General features: G+C 57.0%; 2 protein-coding genes and 1 non-coding gene across 4 annotated transcripts in view; 2 read left to right on the top strand and 1 right to left on the bottom strand.

The window, feature by feature from the left end:
• Positions 1-6,601, bottom strand: part of Tubgcp2 (tubulin gamma complex associated protein 2) — a 23,557-nt gene extending 16,956 nt beyond the window's left edge. Inside the window, exons 1-3 of one of the 2 annotated variants that reach the window (XM_042702145.1) lie at positions 6,550-6,601; positions 2,040-2,197; positions 977-1,105 (exon numbers count right to left, since the gene is read on the bottom strand). In XM_042702145.1, the coding sequence (XP_042558079.1) occupies positions 977-1,105; positions 2,040-2,189 (279 nt within the window). In that variant the 5' untranslated portion in view covers positions 2,190-2,197; positions 6,550-6,601. Of the gene's footprint in view, positions 1-976; positions 1,106-2,039; positions 2,198-4,030; positions 4,163-6,549 lie in introns of those variants that run through there. The other variant, XM_042702144.1, reaches the window with a different exon arrangement.
• Znf511 (zinc finger protein 511) lies at positions 4,281-12,608 on the top strand. Its single transcript, XM_042702162.1, has 7 exons — positions 4,281-4,297; positions 6,535-6,805; positions 7,144-7,217; positions 7,433-7,634; positions 7,710-7,834; positions 11,055-11,177; positions 11,787-12,608. Exons 1-7 carry the CDS (start codon positions 4,281-4,283, stop codon positions 11,863-11,865), a joined length of 891 nt encoding a protein of 296 aa, XP_042558096.1. The 3' UTR covers positions 11,866-12,608.
• Positions 9,199-9,305, top strand: LOC122127853. The gene has a single exon (XR_006151305.1). It is a non-coding gene; the product is annotated as a U6 spliceosomal RNA (small nuclear RNA).
• Positions 12,609-19,725: the final 7,117 nt, after the last annotated feature.

A 19,725-nucleotide genomic window follows, 5' to 3' on the forward strand; every position in this document is an offset into this window, starting at 1 on the left:
TATACCTGATCTGAACCACTAGTCACTACTGCTCATTCTTTTTTTTTTTTTGGGGGTCCGGTCGTGGGGCCTGAACTCTGGGCCTGGGCACTGTCCCTCAGCTCTTCAGCTCAAGGCTAGCGCTCTACCACTTGAGCCACAGTGCCACTTCTGCCTTTTTTCTTTTTGCTTATGTGGTGCTGAGGAATCGAACCCAGGGCCTCAGGCATGCAAGGCAAGCTCTCTACCACTGAGCCACCTTCCCAGCCCGTGCTCATTCTTATTAACTGTTGTAGTTTAGATATGAAGTGTTCCCTAAAACAGTTTATGTGGCCAAGTATGATGGCATATACCTGTATTCCCATATACTTTGGAGTTAGAGATCAAGAGGATTACAGTTTAAAATCAGACTGGGCAGACCCTAAAGCAAGGCATGGTGGTACATGCTTGTTATCAAACTATGAGAGCATAGAACAGGGCCATCTTAGTCAAGACAGCCTGGACAAAAACACAAGACCCTGACTTTTATATGTGTGTATATATGTATATATACATACATACATAGATATGTCTGTATAAATGTATGCATATATATCTTTACAGCTTATATATACAAATATATAAGCACAAACATATACATATGTATATATAAGCTATACAACTTGTGGGTGGGGATGTGAAGGAAAAACTGGGGGAGAGCAAGGAAGAGGTGACCTTGCTCAAAAAGAAACGTATTTGGCACCTGACTTACGTAACTGTAACCCTTTCGTATATCCCCTTTATAATAAAATTAAAAACTAAATAAATAAAAAAGAAAAACATACCTATGGGATAGGAGTGTGACTGGTGGTAAAACACCTGAGGGGCGTGCAGGCAGTGAGTGGGTGCAGTGTGTGAGGTGTTCCACACAACCCCCAGGGCTCCAAGAGGAGACACCCACGCACAACCCCCTGGGACTGCAGAGGGCGCAGTGCCAAGCCTGGCGCGGGAGGCTTACCTCCTTGTCTTCCGTGAGCTTTGACAAGAGGTACACAAGCGGGTCCAGATTCCTTGTATTTTTAGACTTCAGCTCATCATATTTCTTGAGAAAGTCCTCAGGAGTTCGAGAAAATTCTGCAATTTTAACCTCAAAAGGACAAACACAAATGACTTAATGACAATAACTAGCAAGCACTTAGGAAAAAAGCTCAAGAAAATTAAACAGAAAACCCAAAATTACAACTATATGATGGAGCTAAAATACAAACTTCTGGAAAAAATACATGCTCCTTCAAATCCACCATATTTCCTCTAGTTTCTCTCATTTTATGCTTTGTAGGCCCAGAAGTAGATACTAACACTTACAACTCTAATACTTCACACCCTGAATCCTAATCCTTCTGGTAGTTACTGTATGTTGCAGATTAGGGCGATGTTCCACTCAGGGACTTATAATAGCCCTGATGAGGGGCTAGGAAGGTGGCTCAGTGGTAGAGTGCTTGCCTCACATGCATGAGGCCCTGGTCACATGCATGAGGCCCTGGGTTCAATTCCTCAGCACCATATAAGCAGAGAAAGCTGGAAGTGGTGCTGTGACTCAAGTGGCAGGGAGCTAACCTTGAGCTGAAGAGCTGAGGGACAGCGCCCAGGACCAAAGTTTAGGTCCCACGACTGACACCCCCCCACCAGAAAAAGCTCTGATGATAAACTAAATGAGGGTGTGCTCTGAATTTCACTCTGCTCAGTCATCTTTTCTAGCTGTCCTGAAGCCATCATCATGCCATTTAAATAGATTGGAAATGTTTATTTTCAGAGTGGATTTCAAACTCACAGCTATCTTTTTTTAAAGATCTGAAAATGTCCATTTTTTTCATATTTAAATAGAGGGAAAGCATAAAGTCAAGGCTCAAAGCCAGACCTTCCCAGGCCTGCAGTGACTAACAGGTACAAAGGGCTGAGTGGCTGGAGCTGCCTCTAAGAGCCAGAAGAAACCAGCAATGCTACTGGTTTTCATCACCAGCACTGTTGACGGGCCCACCAACATGGGCCCCCCCAGTCCCTGATCCAAGGATGGTACCCACCTTGGCACTGTGAGCAGAAACAGTGGTTGTGACATACGGGGTCCGGTTCTTCTGCAGCAGGTCAATGTAGACCTCGGCCCCATCTCCTCCATGGATGCGCAGCAAGCTGAGCAGCTCGTTGACATCATGGTGGATCCGAAATTCGCTCATGGCTTTAACTGTGAGACACCAACATGGCATTATTTCCTCACCTCCTAAAGAAAGCTGTTCTCTTTTTTTTTTTGTTGGTTGTGGGGCCTGAACCCTGGGCCTGGGCGCTGTCTCTCAGCTCTTCAGCTCAAGGCTAGCGCTCTACCACGTGAGCCACAGCACTACTTCCAGCTTTTTCTGTTTATGTGGTACTATGGAATCGAACCCAGGGCCTCATGTATGCAAGGCAAGCACTCTACCACTGAGCCACCTTCCCTGAGCCACCTTCCCAGCCCAAGAAAGCTGTTCTTAATTTTAAAAAAAAAAGTCTAAAAATCTACAAAAATTTTTGTTGTTGTTGTTGTGCTGTGCCAGCACCGGGGCTTAAACTCAAGCGTCAAGTTCTTGCTCCATTTTCTCCCACACAGCTGGTGCTCTATTACTTCAGTCACACTGCCAGCTGCTTTTTTGTTTTTGTTGTGCTGGTTCTGGAGCTTGAACTCTGGGCCTGGGCACTGTCCCAGAACTTTTTGTTCTAGGAAAGCGCTCTACCACTTGAGCCACAGGCCCATTTCCAGCTTTTTTTTGAGTAGTTTATTGGAGTCTCTCGGAGTTTTCTGCCTGGGCTGGCTTCAAACCACGATCCTCAGATCTCGGCCTCCACAGTGCCAGTTGTTTTTGCTAGTCAACTAGTGATGGAGTCCCACAGACTGTTCTGCCCTGGCTAATTTCAAACTGTGAGCCTCTCAGCCTTCTGGGTAGCTAGAATTTAGATGTGTAAGCTGCCAAAAAATTCTTTCAATAGACGAATGTGACCCATTTCAGGCCTTGACAATTCCATGACCTGGCCCAGGCTACCTTCACAGAGCCACCTGCTCTGCCCCCTCTGTCTCCCTTGGGACTCTCACGGTGTTCACATGTCCTGCCCCTCTGGTACCCACAGTAATGGCTCCTGCCTCCAGTCCACTCCACTACTCAGGAAGCTGCACCAGCCTGGCCCAGGCTGTCACATGGGCCCATAAACCAGCTCTCCCTTCCTGGGCGACTCCACCCCCACACGGCCCAGGGCCACCAGAGGGCAGCACTGTGGCTCCTCTGGGCTGACTGACAAGACTTCTTGGCCCCAGCTGGCAAAATAACCCTGCCCTTTTGAGTGTACACCACCTCCACGAGGTGTGCACTGGCCAAGGTGACTGCCCTTCACAGATATAAACCAGTTCCCACTTGTGAGCAAAGCCTAATCCTTAAACGCCAAGTTGCTCAGGGGAAGTTCCATTCACACCTCCAACTGTGTGCTTTTTGCATTAAAGAACCTAGAATGGGGGCTGGGAAGGTGGCTCAGTGGTAGAGTGCTTGCCCTGCATGCATGAGGCCCTGGGTTTGATTCCTCAGCACCACATAAGCAGAAAAAGCTGGAAGTGGGGCTGACTCTCAAGTGGTAGAGCGCTAGCTTTCAGCTGAAGATCTGAGGGACAGTGCCCAGGCCCAGAGTTCAGTACCCACGACCAACCAAAAAAAAAAAAAAAAGAACCTACAATGTTGGGGCTGGGAAGGTGGCTCAGTGGTGGAGCACTTGCTTTGCATGCATGAGGCCCTGGGTTCGATTCCTCAGCACCACATAAGCAAAAAGAAAAAAGGAAGAAGTGGCGCTGTGGCTCAAATGGTAGAGCGCTAGACTTGAGCTGAAGAGCAGAGGGACAGCACCCAGGAACAGGCCCCACGACTGGACCCCCCCAAAAAAAGAAAAAAGAACCTAGAATATTTTCTTGTACAAAGTGCTTCGGGTAAGATTTTGGCAACTGGAACTAGGTAGCTTCATTACAGCTTAGTCTGCTCTGCAACTCCTTGCATCAGGGTCTTACCACTGGATCAAAAACATATGGAAACTAATGTCCCAGAAGACAGGAGTTAGCCTGGGGATTTATATGCCAGCATCCTGGTGGACGGCAGCTGCTGACCACATGGAGACTGCTATACCACTGCCTTGATGGGCGGCAGCTGCTGCAGAGTCCCGCTCTCTCACTGCTAACTGCGCAGTTAGCCATTAGCATCAGGAGAGCTAATAAAGGGCACTCTAACAAACATATTGGAGAATGTGCTTTAGATTTCAAGATGAGCCTGAAGAAGCTGTATGCAAAGGTTCTTAATTTGGGAATCCCAAGAGGTCAGGCATTTATCTATGTGAATGTTCTGAGCAGCTGGTCTTACAACAAATTCTCAAAGTCTCAGAAGAGGTTAAGAACCACTGTGATAACACCTTCAGCAGAGACAAGGTGGCAAACACTGCCAAGAACAGGAGACTGCACAAAAACTCCCAGTAAGCTAAGTTACAGACATACCAAATACCTTGGGCTGGGAACGTGGCTTAGTGGTAGAGTGCTTGCCTAGCATGGATGAAGCCCTGGGTTTGACTCCTCAGTACCCATAAAAAGAAAAAGCCAGAAGGGGCACCCTGGTTCAGGTGATAAAGCACTAGCCTTGAGCAAAAGCACCTTAGGGCAGCACCCAGGCCCTGAGTTCAAGCCCCAGGACTGGCAAAAAAAAAAAAAAAAATGTGTGTTAATATTAACTTAGAACTCTGTCTTGAGAAGAAAGCTACACTCTAAGCTTGTGTAATGGAAACAGATTTTTAGACCTTGGTCAAGGCAGGTTTCTCCAAGAATGAAAGCCTGAGCTGGGGCTCAAACGCCCAGCATCATAAACGGTCCCAAGAGCAGGGCCAAGCGGAGTGGGAGGAAGACTCCAGTGGGCTGCCTGGCCTGCTAGCTTTGGGATGTGGACGATCCCGTGAGGGGAGATTAAACAGAGCTAAACCCCATCTCACAGGGTGCTGTGCTGCGGGGCCACACAGCGGCCACCCTGTTCCCAGGGGTCCAACTGGCGCTGCTGTGACCCAAGGCCACGGCCCGCGGAGACCGCTCCGTTCCGTGGGAAGGGGTGTTCTGCAAAGGGCACACTGGTGTGGGGGGGAGCCCCGGGCGGGCGGGGAGGGGGGGAGCCCCGGGCGGGCGGGGAGGGGGGGAGCCGCGGGCGGGATCCGCGGGCGGGCGGGGAGGGGGGGAGCCGCGGGCGGGATCCGCGGGCGGGCGGGGAGGGGGGGAGCCGCGGGCGGGGGGGATCCGCGGGCGGGCGGGGGGGGGGGGGGGAGCCGCGGGCGGGCGGGATCCGCGGGCGGGCGGGGGGGGGGGGGAGCCGCGGGCGGGGGGGATCCGCGGGCGGGCGGGGGGGGGGGATCCGCGGGCGGGCGGGGGGGGGGAGCCGCGGGCGGGGGGAGCCGCGGGCGGTTGGGGGGGGGAGCCGCGGGCGGGCGGGGGGGGGGATCCGCGGGCGGGCGGGGGGGGGGAGCCGCGGGCGGGGGGGAGCCGCGGGCGGGCGGGGGGGGGGGGAGCCGCGGGCGGGGGGGGAGCCGCGGGCGGTTGGGGGGGGGAGCCGCGGGCGGGCGGGGGGGGCGGGATCCGCGGGCGGGCGGGGGGGGGGGGAGCCGCGGGCGGGGGGGATCCGCGGGCGGGCGGGGGGGGGAGCCGCGGGCGGGGGGATCCGCGGGCGGGCGGGGGGGGGGGGGAGCCGCGGGCGGGGGGATCCGCGGGCGGGCGGGGGGGGGGGGGGGAGCCCCGGGCGGGCGGGGGGGGGGGAGCCCCGGGCGGGCGGGGGGGATCCGCGGGCGGGCGGGGGGGGGGGAGCCCCGGGCGGGCGGGGGGGGGAGCCCCGGGCGGGCGGGCGGGATCCGCGGGCGGGCGGCGGCGGGCGGGGGGGATCCGCGGGCGGGCGGCGGCGGTCGGGGGGGAGCTGCGGGCGGGCGCCCCGCGGACCCGGCGGAAACCCTCACTCCCCTACAGCGGGCCCGGGGGGCTTTCCTCCCTCCTCCCCGCCGGGCGCTGGCCCGAGCTGCTTCTGCCCCAGGCGAGCGCTTCTCTTTCCCGCGGCGGCTCAGGCAGGCGCGGCGAGCGCCCCGCCCACGGGCGTCCGCCCCGCCCCGCCGCCCCCCGCACACGGGCGTCCGCCCCGCCCCGCCGCCCCGCCGCCCCGCCGCCCCCCCCGCCCCGCCGCCCCCCCCCGCCCACGGGCGTCCGCCCCGCCGCCCCCCGCACACGGGCGTCCGCCCCGCCCCGCCCCCCGCCCACGGGCGTCCGCCCCGCCGCCCCCCGCCCCGCCCCGCCGCCCCCCGCCGCCCCCCGCCCCGCCCACGGGCGTCCGCCCCGCCCCTCCGCCCCGCCCCGCCGCCCCGCCGCCCGCCCCGCCGCCCGCCCCGCCCCGCCCCGCCGCCCTGGACGCGGCCCTGGGAGGCCGGGCAGTGCCTCCGACCCCGCCTCGAGCGCCCGCGGGGCGCGGGGCCTCGGGGCGGCCGGAAAACGGGCCCGGCCCCCAGCCAGCCCCGACTTACCGCCGGCGGCACGCCCCGCCGCCACAGGAAGTGTGCGTCACGTCCGGCCCCGCCCCCGACGGTGGCCGACGGAGGCCGACTGCGGCGCCGGCGCTCAGGGCGATGCTGCTGCCCCCCGGCGCTGAGCGCCCGCCTGGCCGGGGCGCCGGGAGCTTCCGAACCGCTGCCCGTGGAGAGGGACCCGGCAGCCGGGAAGGCGCCCTTCCGCTTCGCGGCGCGCCCGGTGCGCTTCCCGCGGGACCACGAGTTCTTCGAGGTGTGTGCGGGAGGAGCCTGCGCAGGCGGGCGGGGCGGGGCCTATGCCGGGCGGCCGCTGGCGGCGGGGGCGGGGCCGACGCCCGGGGGCGGGGCCAGGCAGCCGCTGGCGGCGGGCGGTGGGGCCTGCGTCCGGAGGCGGGGCCGGGCACCGGGCGGCCGCCAGAGGCAGGGGCGGGGCCTACGCCCGGGGGCGGGGCCAGGCAGCCGCTGGCGGCGGGAGGCGGGGTCTGTGCAGGTGGGCGGGGCCCGGCCCTGTGTGGCCACTGGCGCCGTGGCGGGGCCTGCGCGGGGGCGGGGCCTGCCCCGGGCGGCCCATCCGGTGCACTCTCTCTGCAGGAAGGCGACGTGCAGCGACACCTCTACCTGCAGGACGTACTCACACAGGTGGCAGCGCCGCCAGAGAAGTCCAGGTGAGCGGCCAGGCCCTCTCCTGACCCAGGGTTGACTCACCGGTCGCTCCTCCGTCGGGTCCGCCGAGGGCGGATTCTGAGGCCGGCTGTCGGGAGGCCGGGGCGGAGGCCTGCGCTCGGGCCCACAGCCCGGGCGGGCGGCGCCGAAAACCTGCAGGGAAGGGAGCTGGAGCCGCGGTCCGGGCCGCCCCTGCCCGGAGCGCCTTCTCTCCTAGGGTGCCCGAGTTCACCTGCCAGGCGGCGGGCTGCGGCCGCGTGTTCGCGGCCCTGGAGGACTACCAGCACCACTACCAGATGCTGCACCGCAACGTCTGCTCCCGCTGCCGCCGCGCCCTCCCCTCGGCGCACCTGCTGGAGGCGCACCTGCTGGAGTGGCACGACCCGCTCTTCCAGATCCTGGCGGAGAGGCAGGCCATGGTGCGTGAGGGCCGCGCCGCCCGGCACCGGGCGCGGGTGGGCCGGGGTGCCGTGACGCACGCCTGTCCTCTGTAGTACCAGTGCTTGGTCGAAGGCTGCCCGGAGAAGTTCAAGACCAGCCAAGACCGGAAGGACCACATGGTGAGGCTCCACCTGTACCCTGCGGACTTCCGATTTGACAAGCCCAGGAAAAGCAGCGGGTAGGTAAGGGCCCGGCCGTGGTGACCTGGCAATAAGTAGAGGGTAGGTAAGGGCCCGGCCGTGGTGACCTGGTAATAACCAGAGGGTAGGTAAGGGCCCGGCCGTGGTGACCTGGTAATAACCAGAGGGTAGGTAAGGGCCCGGCCGTGGTGACCTGGTAATAACCAGAGGGTAGGTAAGGGCCCGGCCGTGGTGACCTGGTAATAACCAGAGGGTAGGTAAGGGCCCGGCCGTGGTGACCTGGTAATAACCAGAGAGTAGGTAAAGGGCCGGCCATGGTGACCGGGTAATAAGTCGAGGGTAGGTAAGGGCCCGGCTGTAGTGACCTGGTAATAAGTGGAGGGCAGGTAAGGGGCCGGCCATGGTAACCTGGTAATATGGCATTGTTGTGCTGACAGGTACTGGTGCAGGGTACCAAGTCACTGGGAACAGGGGTTTAGTACCCACAGAAGCTATACACACAGTGTGTGTGTCCTTTCCCTCAGAACGGACAACATAGGAGGGAAGAAAAAGGGGGCCAAGGAGGGTGGCCCTATTTTCCCCTGTGTCCCCAGCTGGTCACAGTGGCTAGGACTCAGCTTTCTCAAGCTACCACGGGGGATTTGTCCCAGGCTGAGTTCCCCCTTTCTCTTCTCCCAGAGGACTCTGGCTTTTCTTCTTTCCTGTTTGCCTACTGTTGGTTGCTGTTTTTTAGGCAGCACTGGGTTTGAACTTAGGGCCTTGCCCTTGTCAGGAAGGCACTTTGCTGCTCAGCCATGCCTCCAGCCTCTTTTGTACTGACTGTTTTTGAAGCAGGGCTCACTTTCTCCCTGAACTACTCTTTTTTTTTTTTTTTTTTTTTGGGTCTAGTCATGGGGCCTGAACTCTGGGCCTGGGCGCTGTCTCTCAGCTCATCACCTCAAGGCTAGCACTCTACCACTTGAGCCACAGCGCCATTTCTGGCTTTTTTCTTTTTGCTTATGTGGTACTAAGGAATCGAACCCAGGGCCTCATGCATGCAAGGCAAGTGCTCTACCACTGAGCCACCTTCCCAGCCCAGGGAGCTACTCTTGTAGCTTGGATGACACACGTGCCCACCAAGCCAAGCTTTCTCTGCAAGGTAGAATCTCATGTGCTTTTTGCCCTGTGGCCTGAGACCTCCATCTCCAAATCTCAGCCTCTCAGTAGCATGAGCCTCTCCCAGACATCTGTCTGTTTTCAGGAACTAGGGAACAAAGCTTTCACTGGCATAACTGCTAAGGGTGCACCATGGAGAGAGAACTCCAGAAATTTCTTTGCCTCTTTTTAAAATTAAGTTAGGATAAATTAACTATACAAGAGAAGGAAGACTTAATTACATTTCTATTATCATACATGCAAACTAGTGTTTGCTTCAGCAGCACATATACTAAAATTGGAACCATACAGAGATGATTAGCATGGCTCCTGCGCAAGGATGACATACATGCAAACTAACCAAACTCACCCTTTCATCTTCCCTGTTTGCCCATACTCCTCCCACTGGTTCCTATCTCCCTAACAATCTTTGCCTCCTTTAAAAATGATTCCTTCAGGGCTGGGAAGGTGGCTGAGTGGTAGAGCACTTGTCTTGCATGCCTCAGGCCCTGGGTTCGATTCCTCAGCACCACATAAGCAAGAAGAAAAAAGCCGGAAGTGACGCTATGGCTCAAGTGGTAGAGCGCTAGCCTTGAGCTGAAGAGCTGAGGGACAGTGCCCAGGCCCAGAGTTCAGGCCCCACGACCAGACCAAAAAAAAAAAAAAAAAAATGATTCCTTCATTTAAACCTTCATTAACTGTCTCAAAATTCCATTGCTAGCTGGGCACTAGAGGCTGAACTAAGGCTGAGCTAAGGCTGAGATCTGGAGGCTGAGCTAAGGCTGAGATCTGCAGGCTAAGCTAAGGCTGAGATCTGGAAGCTGAGCTAAGGTTGAGCTAAGGCTGAGATCTGGAGGCTGAGCTAAGGCTGAGATCTGCAGGCTGAGATCTGGAGGCAGAGCTAAGGCTGAGCTCTGGAGGATGGTGGTTCAAGCCATCCTTGATCACAATGTCCATCCATAATATTCTTTTTTAATGAAATATTTGATTTAAGAAATACTGTTATTATAAAGGTGGTATATCAAGGGATTACAATTATATGAGTCAGGTAATGAGTACATTTCCTTTCACACAGTGTGTTCTGTTCCATCCATAATATTTTTGAGACTAAATCTCAACAGAAATGTCTGCATGTGGTGGTATGTACCTATCTCCAAAATAACCAGCAAATGGCTCTGTAGGAGGCATGGCCTAATTTGTAGAACATTAGCCAAGTAAGCATGAGACCCTGAGTTCAAACCCTAGTCAAAAAAATAATTGGCTGGAAATGTGGCTTAGTGGTAGAGTGCATGCATAAAGCCCTGAGTTTAATTCCCCAGTACCACACAGAAAAAGGCAGAAATGGCGCTGTGGCTCAAGTGATAAGAGTGCTGGCCTTGAGCAAAAGAAGCTCAGGGATAGTGCCCAGCCCTGAGTTCAAGCCCCAGGACCAGCACAAAAAGAAAAGAAAAAGAGCTGAGTATTAGATGATTCTTTTCTTGTTCATAGCTGGATCAAACTCTGCTATTATGGAGGAGGCTGATTTATAGCTGCAGTTAGTTTTAGTATCTTCCTAAAAAGATGCTTTGACACCACCTATAGGCATTTTCACATGGTACCTCAGAAACATCATTTTCAGAGCTGAGCGCTTTGGCGCACGCTTGCAATCCTAGCTTCTGGGAGGCTGGAATTGGGAAGATCAGAGTTAATAGCCAGCTTGGGCCAAAAAAATGGTAATATTCTTTTTTTTTGGTCATTCCTGGAGCCTGAACTCTGGGCCTGGTCGCTGTCCCTCAGCTCTTCAGCTCAAGGCTAGCACTCTACCACTTGAGCTACAGCACCATTTCCAGCTTATGTAGTGCTGAGGAATCAAACCATTTTATGGACTGGGAAGGTGTCTCAGTGGTAGAGTGCTTGCCTTGCATGCCTGAGGCCCTGAGTTCAATTCCTCAGCACCACGAAAGCAGAAAAGGCCAGAAGTGGTGCTGTGGTTCAAATGGTAGAGCACTCACCTTGAGCTGAAGGGCTGAGGGACAGTGCCCTGGCCTAGAGTTCAAGCCCCATGACCAACAAAAAAACTTCTCTGAAGGAATCTGGGACTACAGAAATTATATGGAGCTGATGCTCACTCCTCTGCCCTCACAGCCCAGGCCTGTCAGCCGGAGGCCCCCACCCTGGGGATCCTATGGAAGTCTGTTCAGATGACGCCATGGAACTCAGCTCCGAACCCTCTGCACTGGGCCCCTGTAGAAGAACCTACAGTCAGAGGTCAGTGTGGATGTCTCCTCAGTCTGTGCTCTAACTCATGTCCACATTCTCCATGAGGGAGGGAAGCACTGGCTTGAACACCGGCCTCCCTGGAGTTGGCAGCTGGTCCTGTGGTTCCTTTCACCTGTGCTTTGGACCTGAGGCCATGCCTGCAGCGCGGGAAGGGCCTTCTGTGCCCACTTCAGTCTCTACCTGGCCACAGTGTCCTAGGGTGGAGTTAAAGTTGTTCTCAAGTGTAACTTTGGGAAAAATGTTAACAAGCAGGAAAAGTTGCCAAAGAACGCAGATTGGCAGGAAGATGGGTGTGTGGGTCCCTGGCGGAAGTCTCGGGCTTGCCACGTGCATGCGTGCGTGACGCTGATGAAGTTTCAGAGGATGGAAGTCAGGCTTCGGCCGAGCTTCTCCTAGAAAGCGAGTCGTGCGCTTGGGGCCCCTGGGAAGGAGGTCCGAGGTGGGAACTGCCCCATAAGCAGACCCCACTTCTTCTGTGTTTCACAAAGGGAAAAGAAATGGACAGCATTCCAAGACACAAAGGAAACATGACAAGGTGCTGTTGTGGGTTGGTTGCTTTGTCCAAGAAAAAACCATATAATGTGCTCTTTATTCCAGAGTGCCCTCTACCATCTGTTTTGGCCAGGGTGCATCTCGAGGGTTCAAAAGCTCCAAGAAAAAAAATGAACACCCCTAAATCCATAAGAGGAGAGGACCAGTGTCTGAGCAGACAGCGGGGAGACAGGGCCTTGTGCAGGAATCTGCATCCACAGGGATCTTCCTCTGGCTTCCAGTATGGCTCCCTGGTGCCCTTTGCCACCCTTGTCTGTGAAGCAGCATCTGGGACTCTAAGCAGCAAGGAGGGACCTGCTGGCTCCAGAAAAGACTGGGACGCACTGTAAGGAATGGGTTGGGGGATGGCCCACCTCGCTTGAGAGGCCCTCCTTCGGGGAGAGTTATAAAGTCCTGGTGTCCAGTAGAGGAGTACAGCTGGCCCAGTGTAGTTGCTTTGACTGAGTCCTGGCCCACCGGCACCAGGAGAGACGCCTTCACGTTCCTCACAAGCTTACCAGCCAGCACGTCCTGCCGGCCACAGAGCCAGAAGTGTGTGGAAGGCAGCCCGCTGAGAGGAGGACAGCGGCAGAAGCCCACAGAAGCCTCCCCTGTGGTGGTGTGGGGTCAATGCAGAGCCGCAAGTCTGGAAGCTGGGCTAGGTGGAGAGAAAGATAGCATGGCTAGGAGAAAGCAGCTCAGCCTGGGTAAAGGCAGGGCCTCGGGGTCCGCGGGAGACCTTACCTCATAACTTACTCTTTCTGGTCTTTGAGTCTGGCCGTGGGCAGCTGGGGTTCACCCTTCGCTTCTAGTACAGAGGCAAAGCCGCACTCAGAGCCTTCAGATAGGGCTGGGAAGGGGGCTCAGTGGTAGAGTGCTTGCCTTGCATGCATGAGGCCCTGGGTTTGATTCCTCAGCACCACATAAGCAGAAAATGCTGGAAGTGGCGCTGTGGCTCAAGTGGTAGAGCACTAGCCTTGAGCTGAAGAGCTGAGGGACAGCGCCCAGGCCCAGAGTTTAGGCTCCAGGACTTATCGAAAAAAACAAAAAAGCCTTCAGGTAATCTAAAATACAGCCTCAGATTCCAAGCACAGCCAGTGCACGTCAAGCTCTGAAAACCAGACTAAGTTACCAAGTTCTCAAGGGTGAAAAGTGAACTTGTCAGCCCCAAGCGTGGAGAGACCCTGTGACTCGGTCTGCGTAGGAAATGTGCACTGACGGGCTGGGCAGGCCTGGTGAGCCAACATGCAGAAATGGGGCTGTCTCCATGTTCCCTCGGAAGGCCTGGTCCTGGCAGGTCCGCTCCTCCGACTTCTGCTTGTCCACCTCTCTCCATGTAGTGCAGTTCTGAGGCTAGCTGTCAGCATGAGAAATTGCTCTAGCCCGCGTCCCTGCAGCGCATCCCACCAGACATGCAGAGTGGGTATCATCCCTGGGGACCTCCCGCCCCCGGAGTCCAGGCCTAGCTTCCCACCCAGAAAGCCTAGACAGCTCCCTTCAGTCATGGCAGAAATGAGGACCTACGAGAGACCCTTTCCTAGACTCCACTGACGGTGCTCTGTGGCCTTCTGTGGGAGCTGCTGTCTCCTTGTCAGTGGGAGCTGGGGAAGGAGCTTCTGGGAGGAGAATTCCGTGACCACTCAGGGAGCTACCTCGGCATTCCTTCCTGCCCAACAACCTACTGCCGGGATTTGTTGGCAGAAATTCACATCTGCAATTAACTGGCACAATTTTTGGGGTAGGCTGCCGGGACCTGGGCACTGTACCTGAGCTTTTCTCTCTCTCAAAATTAACACTTTCATACTTAAGCCACAGCTCCCCACTTCCTGCTTCTTTGGTGCTTAATTGGGGATGAGTCTCACAGGCTTTCCTGCCCGGGCTGGCTTTGAACCGTGTTCCTCAGATCTCAGCCTCCTGAGTAGCCAGGATTACAGGGGTGAGCTGTCAGCACCTAGCTTTACCTTTAGCTGACTGTGGAAGGATTTTATTTCTCCTTCAATTAGGAAGGACAGCTTCACTGGGTACACCGATCTTGGTTCAAAATTTGGATTGTGTCCTTCCATGACTTCCTTGTTGTTCCAACATGCACCCTGCTGTATGTAACTTGCCTACTCCTCTCAGGATCTTTGATCTGTGTACTGAGTGTTTTAACTGTACTGTGTCTGAGGGTTTTTTCTGCTGCCCTTGCAAGCTGTTTGGTGTTCTGTCAACCCCCACCTGCATGATCCTCTCTCTGAAGGTGGAGAAAGTTCTGTTATTACTTTAATAGTTTTTCAGGACCTTTAGTTTGTGTCTCCTCTTCCTTGTCTACACTCATGATTCATAAGTTTGATCTTTAAGAGTTCTTATAAATTCCATTCTTAGCTTAGTGTTTTTTCCATGTCTTGGATTGTTTGATCTTCATATTCTGCTTTGTCTTCAGCCCCTGATGCCAACCTGTTTTCAACTTGTCCTGTTTTATTAGCTGTTTGCCTGTGTGTGTGAGGGCCTGGGTACTGCCTCTGAGCTTTTTTGCTCAAGGCTAGCACTCACCACTTAAGCCACAGCTCCATTTCCAGCTCTTTGGTGGTTAATAGGAGATGGAATCTCATGGACTTTCATGCCCAGGCTGGCTTTAAACCTTTGATTGTCAAATCTCAGCCTCCTGAGTAGATAGGATTATATACAGCCTGGCATTTGGCTAGCAAGGCTTTTGAATGACATCTTTATTTGGGCTGTTTCCAGAGTTTCAACCTGATTCTTGTTTCAAGATGGCCTGTTGAAGCAGCGTGGGCCTCCCTGGCAGGGCCAGAGCTGCCGGGCTTTCATGCACAAGAGTGCAGCGCCCCCGAGAGACGGCTCCTCCCTCTAGCGGGTCGGGTCCTGTTTCAGCCCTGGCGGGCGGGCACACTGAAGGGTGCTCTAAGACAGCATCTGCTAGGCCAGCCCTCCCCAGGAGGCTCTCAGAAGACCCTGACCGCTACCACCATACCTCTTCTTGGACCTGCTGAGGCTCCCAGGTTTCCGGGCACGTGGCCTTGCTGGCCTGCAGATTATCCAAACTGTTTCCTGTCATAGAACTGTGAATGCTTAACACGTTTCTGAGTAAGCAAAGGGCCTAACTCTTTTTCCCCCAGAGCTGAGGATAGAGCTCAGGGCCTTGCACTTGCCAGGTAAGTGCTCCTCACTGAGCTAAATCCCCAACCCCTGCCTAACATCGTTGTGACTTTTTTTCTTGAGTCTTTCAGGCTGTCCCAGTGTTGAGCTATAGAGGAAGACAGAGAGCAGTCTGTCCTCATGAGCAGGGAGCAGCAGACCTCCCTCAGGGTCCTGGTAGATGCTGGTATCCCCGCAGACATGCTAAGCCTGGCTGGGGGGAGTGGGGAGGATGGGGGTCACCAGCCCATGGAGTTCTCCTAGCCACTACAGGAACCAAAACAAAGCCGCCAAGAGTGGTTGATGGACATCACATACAGCCAGGGGCCTATCGGGTTGCTTTCTACTGGGATCTGGAATTCAGAGCTGGCACTTGATGTGTGTGTGTGCAGGTCGTGGGCTTGACTCAGAGCTGTGCTCTTTTCACTCAAGGTAGTGCTCTGCTGCCCTTGAGCCACAGCTACACTGTGGCTTTTTGGTGGTTAATTGGAGGTATGTGTCTCACAGACTGCCTGCTTGATCTGGTTTCAAGTTGTGACCCTCAGATCTCAGCCTCCTGAGTCGCTGGGGTCACAGGCAGAAGCCATTGGCACCCAGCTGACACTTGACTTTTGAATCTCATTTCTGGAGTTTTTTTAAGGCCAGAGAAGCTAGAATTAGTGTAAGAGGTATTACGGATATTTGATATAGGGCTCGTGAAAGACTTTACCAAGAGGACAGGAGAAAAAAGCACTTGTTAGGCTGCTGGTATAAGAGCCAGTGGGCAACCGAATAGCAAAAGAGGCAGCGTGGCAGGCGCGGTCAGGAGAGGGCCTTACGGCTTTGGTTAAGCTATTTTTGATTGGCTGTTTCCTTTTTGTGTGGAAGCTGTTAAATGGTGGCCTCCTGCGCTATGGTCTCAACTGCTCAGCTCGGTCTTCATACCTGCCTTCCATCTGGCTGCTCAAGTCTGTCAGGAATTCAGATCTTGGGACTGGTGGCAGCCTAGCCTCATCCCTGCAGGCACAGGAAGTCCACATGTACACACATGTGCACATGTGCAAATGCACACACACAGGCCCTGGTGGGCCAGAGCCAGCCCCAAACATGCCAAAGAAAGGTGAGAGAGAGCCGAGGAAGATGCGTTCTGCAGCCACCATGGAAGACTGCACTTCAGAACATCTTCAGCTCTCTGGGGGTGTAGACATTTGTGGTTAAATAGGGAGAATTTCGTGTGATGAGAGACCAGAGGAGCCAGACCTGCTGTGCATACAGAGGCCGCCTCCCACTTTGGTGGGTCCTGAGTTGGAACCCCCACCCTTCCCCAGGGTCCCCAGGAAAGAACTCTGCAGGCCAGATGCTGGTGGCTCACGCCTGTAATCCTAGCTACTCAGGAGGCTGAGATCTGAGGATCGAGGTTCAAAGCCAGCCCGGGCAGGAGAGACCATGAGACTCCTATCTCCAATAAACCACCAGAAAACCAGAAGTGGCGCTATAGCTCAAGTGGTAGAGCGCTCACCTTGAGCTGAAGAGCTGAGGGACAGTGCTCAGGCCCAGAGTTCAAGCCCCACGGCCGACCAAAAAAAAAAAAAAACTGCAGGTCAACGGCTGGCCGGTTGGCAGTATGGACACTGCACTGGTGACTTGTCCTGGTGAATTCGCAGGCTTCCGGGGCCCCAGGCAGGGTCAGACATAGGCAAACTGAGCTGAGGCTGCTGTGAGCACCACGGGGCTGTGGGGACAGTGCCTCTGATAAATCACCACCAGGTCTGCCCGCAGCAGCTGCTCCACAAGCTCCCGACAAGCCCTGCCCTCCTGTTGCTGCTCTTTCCGAGCAGGGGCCTGTGGACCCTGGGATTCGGGGAGATAAGACACCTTACCAGGCTGTAGGTCACTAGGTACCTGCAGAGCCAAGGCTGGCCATCAGGACCACACCACCCATGTGACAGTGGGCCCTGGGGCCTTAGGAGCGGCCTTCAGTGAGGTGCAGAGGAAGGTCCTGTGGGCGAGGCTGGCACTGAACTGTGAAGACCCCTTTCCCGCCTGGCTCTCCAGCGGGGGGGCCTCGTATCACCCTGCAGGACTTCCCAGGACCCCTGTGAGTCAGTTAACATTACCATGGACAGTTGGCATGGGCCAGAAGGCTGTCCTGTATCTTCCAGAAAGGTCCAGGCATGGGTCTGCACTGGCTCAGAGGAGCCTGTGGACGGGGTGGAGTGTGGGCTGGGCCAGCCTCCTCGGGGAGGCCTGGTTACTGGGGTTCCGAGGCCTCAGACTGGGGTGCAGCCCTTCACAGGCTCAGCTCTGTGGCATTAGGGTCCCAGCCCCATCCTGGGTGAGTCACCACTCACAAGAGCATCCCAGGCTGGGCTCCTTCAAGCAGCAGCTCAGAGAGCAGGCCCCAGGACATGCTTATTCCCCACAGCACAGCTGGCTAGTGACTGTCCATCTGAGCCCAAGTGCTGGTGGACACTGCCTGGCCTCACAGACCCACAGCAACCTGGCCTTGCTGGGTAGGTGGCGGGCTTCAAGGTGGGCCCATTCCAGCATGCTGGGCCCAACACCATCTCCCAAAGTTTCCGAGGCAAGGGAAGAGAAAGGTGTGTCACAGAATCTCTGAAAGAGGGCTGGGAAGGTGGCTCAGTGGTAGAGTGCTTGCCTTGCATGCCTGAGGCCCTGGGTTCAATTCCTCAGCACCACATAAGCAGAAAAAGCCGGAAGTGGCGCTGTGGCTCAAATGGTAGAGCGCTAGCCTTGAGCTGAAGAGCTGAGGGACAGCGCCCAGGCCCTGAGTTCAGGCCCCAGGACCAACCAAAAAAAAAAAAAAAGAATCTCTGAAAGAAAGGCCGGGTTCTTGAGTCAGCCTACCACACTCCCTTCAAAACTGCAGCACCAGGGGTCACAAGTCATGCTTGCAGACAGCACCTGGGGGTCAAACAAAGGGTCACACAGGACCGAAGTCCAGAGACCCCGGGCAGTGCCACCCTCAGCGTGGTCACAGAAATGAGGCCTGTGCTTGGCCCCTGGAGGCTCCCTCATCACAGACGCGCCCTCCCTAGCATGGCCCGCCAGGGGAAGCTGCCAGGCTCCACCGCAGCAGGCGCCCTGGAAGCGGAGCCTCGCTCAGGTGGAGGGGGTCCAGCCGCAGGGGCTGCTGATGGGCCCCGGCTCCTCTGCCCTGGCCCCCAGGCTGCACAGGAGGGGCTGCCGGGAAGGTGGAAGGCCAGCGGGCCGGCTCCAGCTGCTGGTGTCAGGGTCTAAGGCTGAGCAAATACACTCATGAAGATGGGAACTTCTCCATCATAGAAGAGAGACTGGGCAGCAGGGCAGGCCTGTGTGGGGCCGGAGCCTCACTGTGACCCTTGGAGACTTGTGTGTTCTGTCCACGCGCCCACACACGGACAAGGTATCCTTTCTGCGTGCCTGGATGCCACAGGCAGCCCAGCGCTCCGATCTCCCGGCAGAGGCCCCTGCTGGCCAGGACGCCGTGGACGCCGTGGAGCTGGTGCTGGCTCTCATCCACACTGAGATGGAGGGCTCCCCAGGGACTGGAGCCTCCGGTGTGGGCCTCACAGCCTTTGAGGCCCCGTGTCCTCTGTTCCACGCAGGGAAGCTGGCCCTCCTGCCTGACGCTGCTTACAGCCCAGGCTGTCCTGGCTCTTGAGGGCCCACTGTGGTCCCGGTCTGAGCTTGTCTCCCACCAGGCAGGGTGCCTGGACACAAGATGGCAGTAGTTAGGGAGCAGGTGCTGGAGTGCTCAGGCAGGGGTGGGGAGAAGCCTGGGGACAGACCACCCAGATGGGGACAGAGCCAGAGTCCGGCAAAGCCATGGTGGGCTACCGCGGTCATGGAGTGGGAGCCAAGAACCTGGGAGGGGCCTGGCTCCCGCGGGTCCACCTCATGTCTGGGTCTGAAGGGGAAGCTGGGGGACGGTGGGAGGCAGGGGGAGGGGAGGCCACAGCCCTGCAAGTCCCCATGTCCCTCCCAGGGCAACATCCACTCGATCCTCACTAAGTCATTCATGTGTTCAAGAGACTCGTGTGAGGACGCGAACCAAGGAGTGGGAGACTTCTGTCCAACAGGAAGGCCTGGGACCGGCACCGGGACCAGGGGGACAGATGAAGCAAGGGGTTGGAAGACCACCAGAGAGGACCCGAGCGGTTGTTCCGTTGTGGCCCTCCCCAGGGACTTGCGCAGAGGCCCTGCGGTGACAGGCTGGGCCTGGCGGCGCTCTGACAACGCCACAGGGCTCGGGGGAAGGGGCCGCGGGCGAGAGTGAGGAGGCCCTGGAGAAGGGGCCGCGGGCGAGAGTGAGGAGGCCCTGGAGAAGGGGCCGCGGGCCGCGGGCGAGAGTGAGGAGGCCCTGGAGAAGGGGCCGCGGGCCGCGGGCGAGAGTGAGGAGGACCTGGAGAAGGGGCCGCGGGCCGCGGGCGAGAGTGAGGAGGACCTGGAGAAGGGGCCGCGGGCCGCGGGCGAGAGTGAGGAGGCCCTGGAGAAGGGGCCGCGGGCCGCGGGCGAGAGTGAGGAGGACCTGGGTAGACTTGAATTTTACTTACAGAAAAGCAACAGAGCCAGAGGCCCCTGGGGACAGGGCTTCACCAGGGCCAGAAGCAGGGACAACACGAGGGGGGACAGCGTTGGGCGGCGAGGCGCGGGCAGGGCACTCTGTGAAGACGGGCCTGGGTGATGCACGGGGCAGCGCCTGGTGGTTAAGATCCCACTTCCCTGGTGGGCAGGAGAGCTAAGCGGCAGGACCCGAGCCCCATGCTGGAGTGGCCAGCCAGGACAGTGGGCAGGGGTCCCAGGGAGCAGAGCTCACAGAGAGACCCGCGGAGCTGTCCAGTGAGCCAACCTACCTGCCCTGGCCGGGCCGGGCGGGCGGGCTGGGCCG

Source organism: Dipodomys spectabilis, unplaced genomic scaffold, assembly GCF_019054845.1.
Source record: "Dipodomys spectabilis isolate Male_0828 unplaced genomic scaffold, ASM1905484v1 ptg000313l, whole genome shotgun sequence".
In the NCBI taxonomy this organism is placed as follows: Eukaryota; Metazoa; Chordata; class Mammalia; order Rodentia; family Heteromyidae; genus Dipodomys; species Dipodomys spectabilis.

What these genes read in the sequence shown, in the direction of transcription:
- Znf511 (XM_042702162.1), top strand. An exon ending in AAGCCCAGGAAAAGCAGCGG is followed by an intron (nt 7,835 to 11,054) that starts GTAGGTAAGGGC and finishes CTGCCCTCACAG; the next exon opens with CCCAGGCCTGTCAGCCGGAG. An exon ending in AGAAGAACCTACAGTCAGAG is followed by an intron (nt 11,178 to 11,786) that starts GTCAGTGTGGAT and finishes TCTTTATTCCAG; the next exon opens with AGTGCCCTCTACCATCTGTT.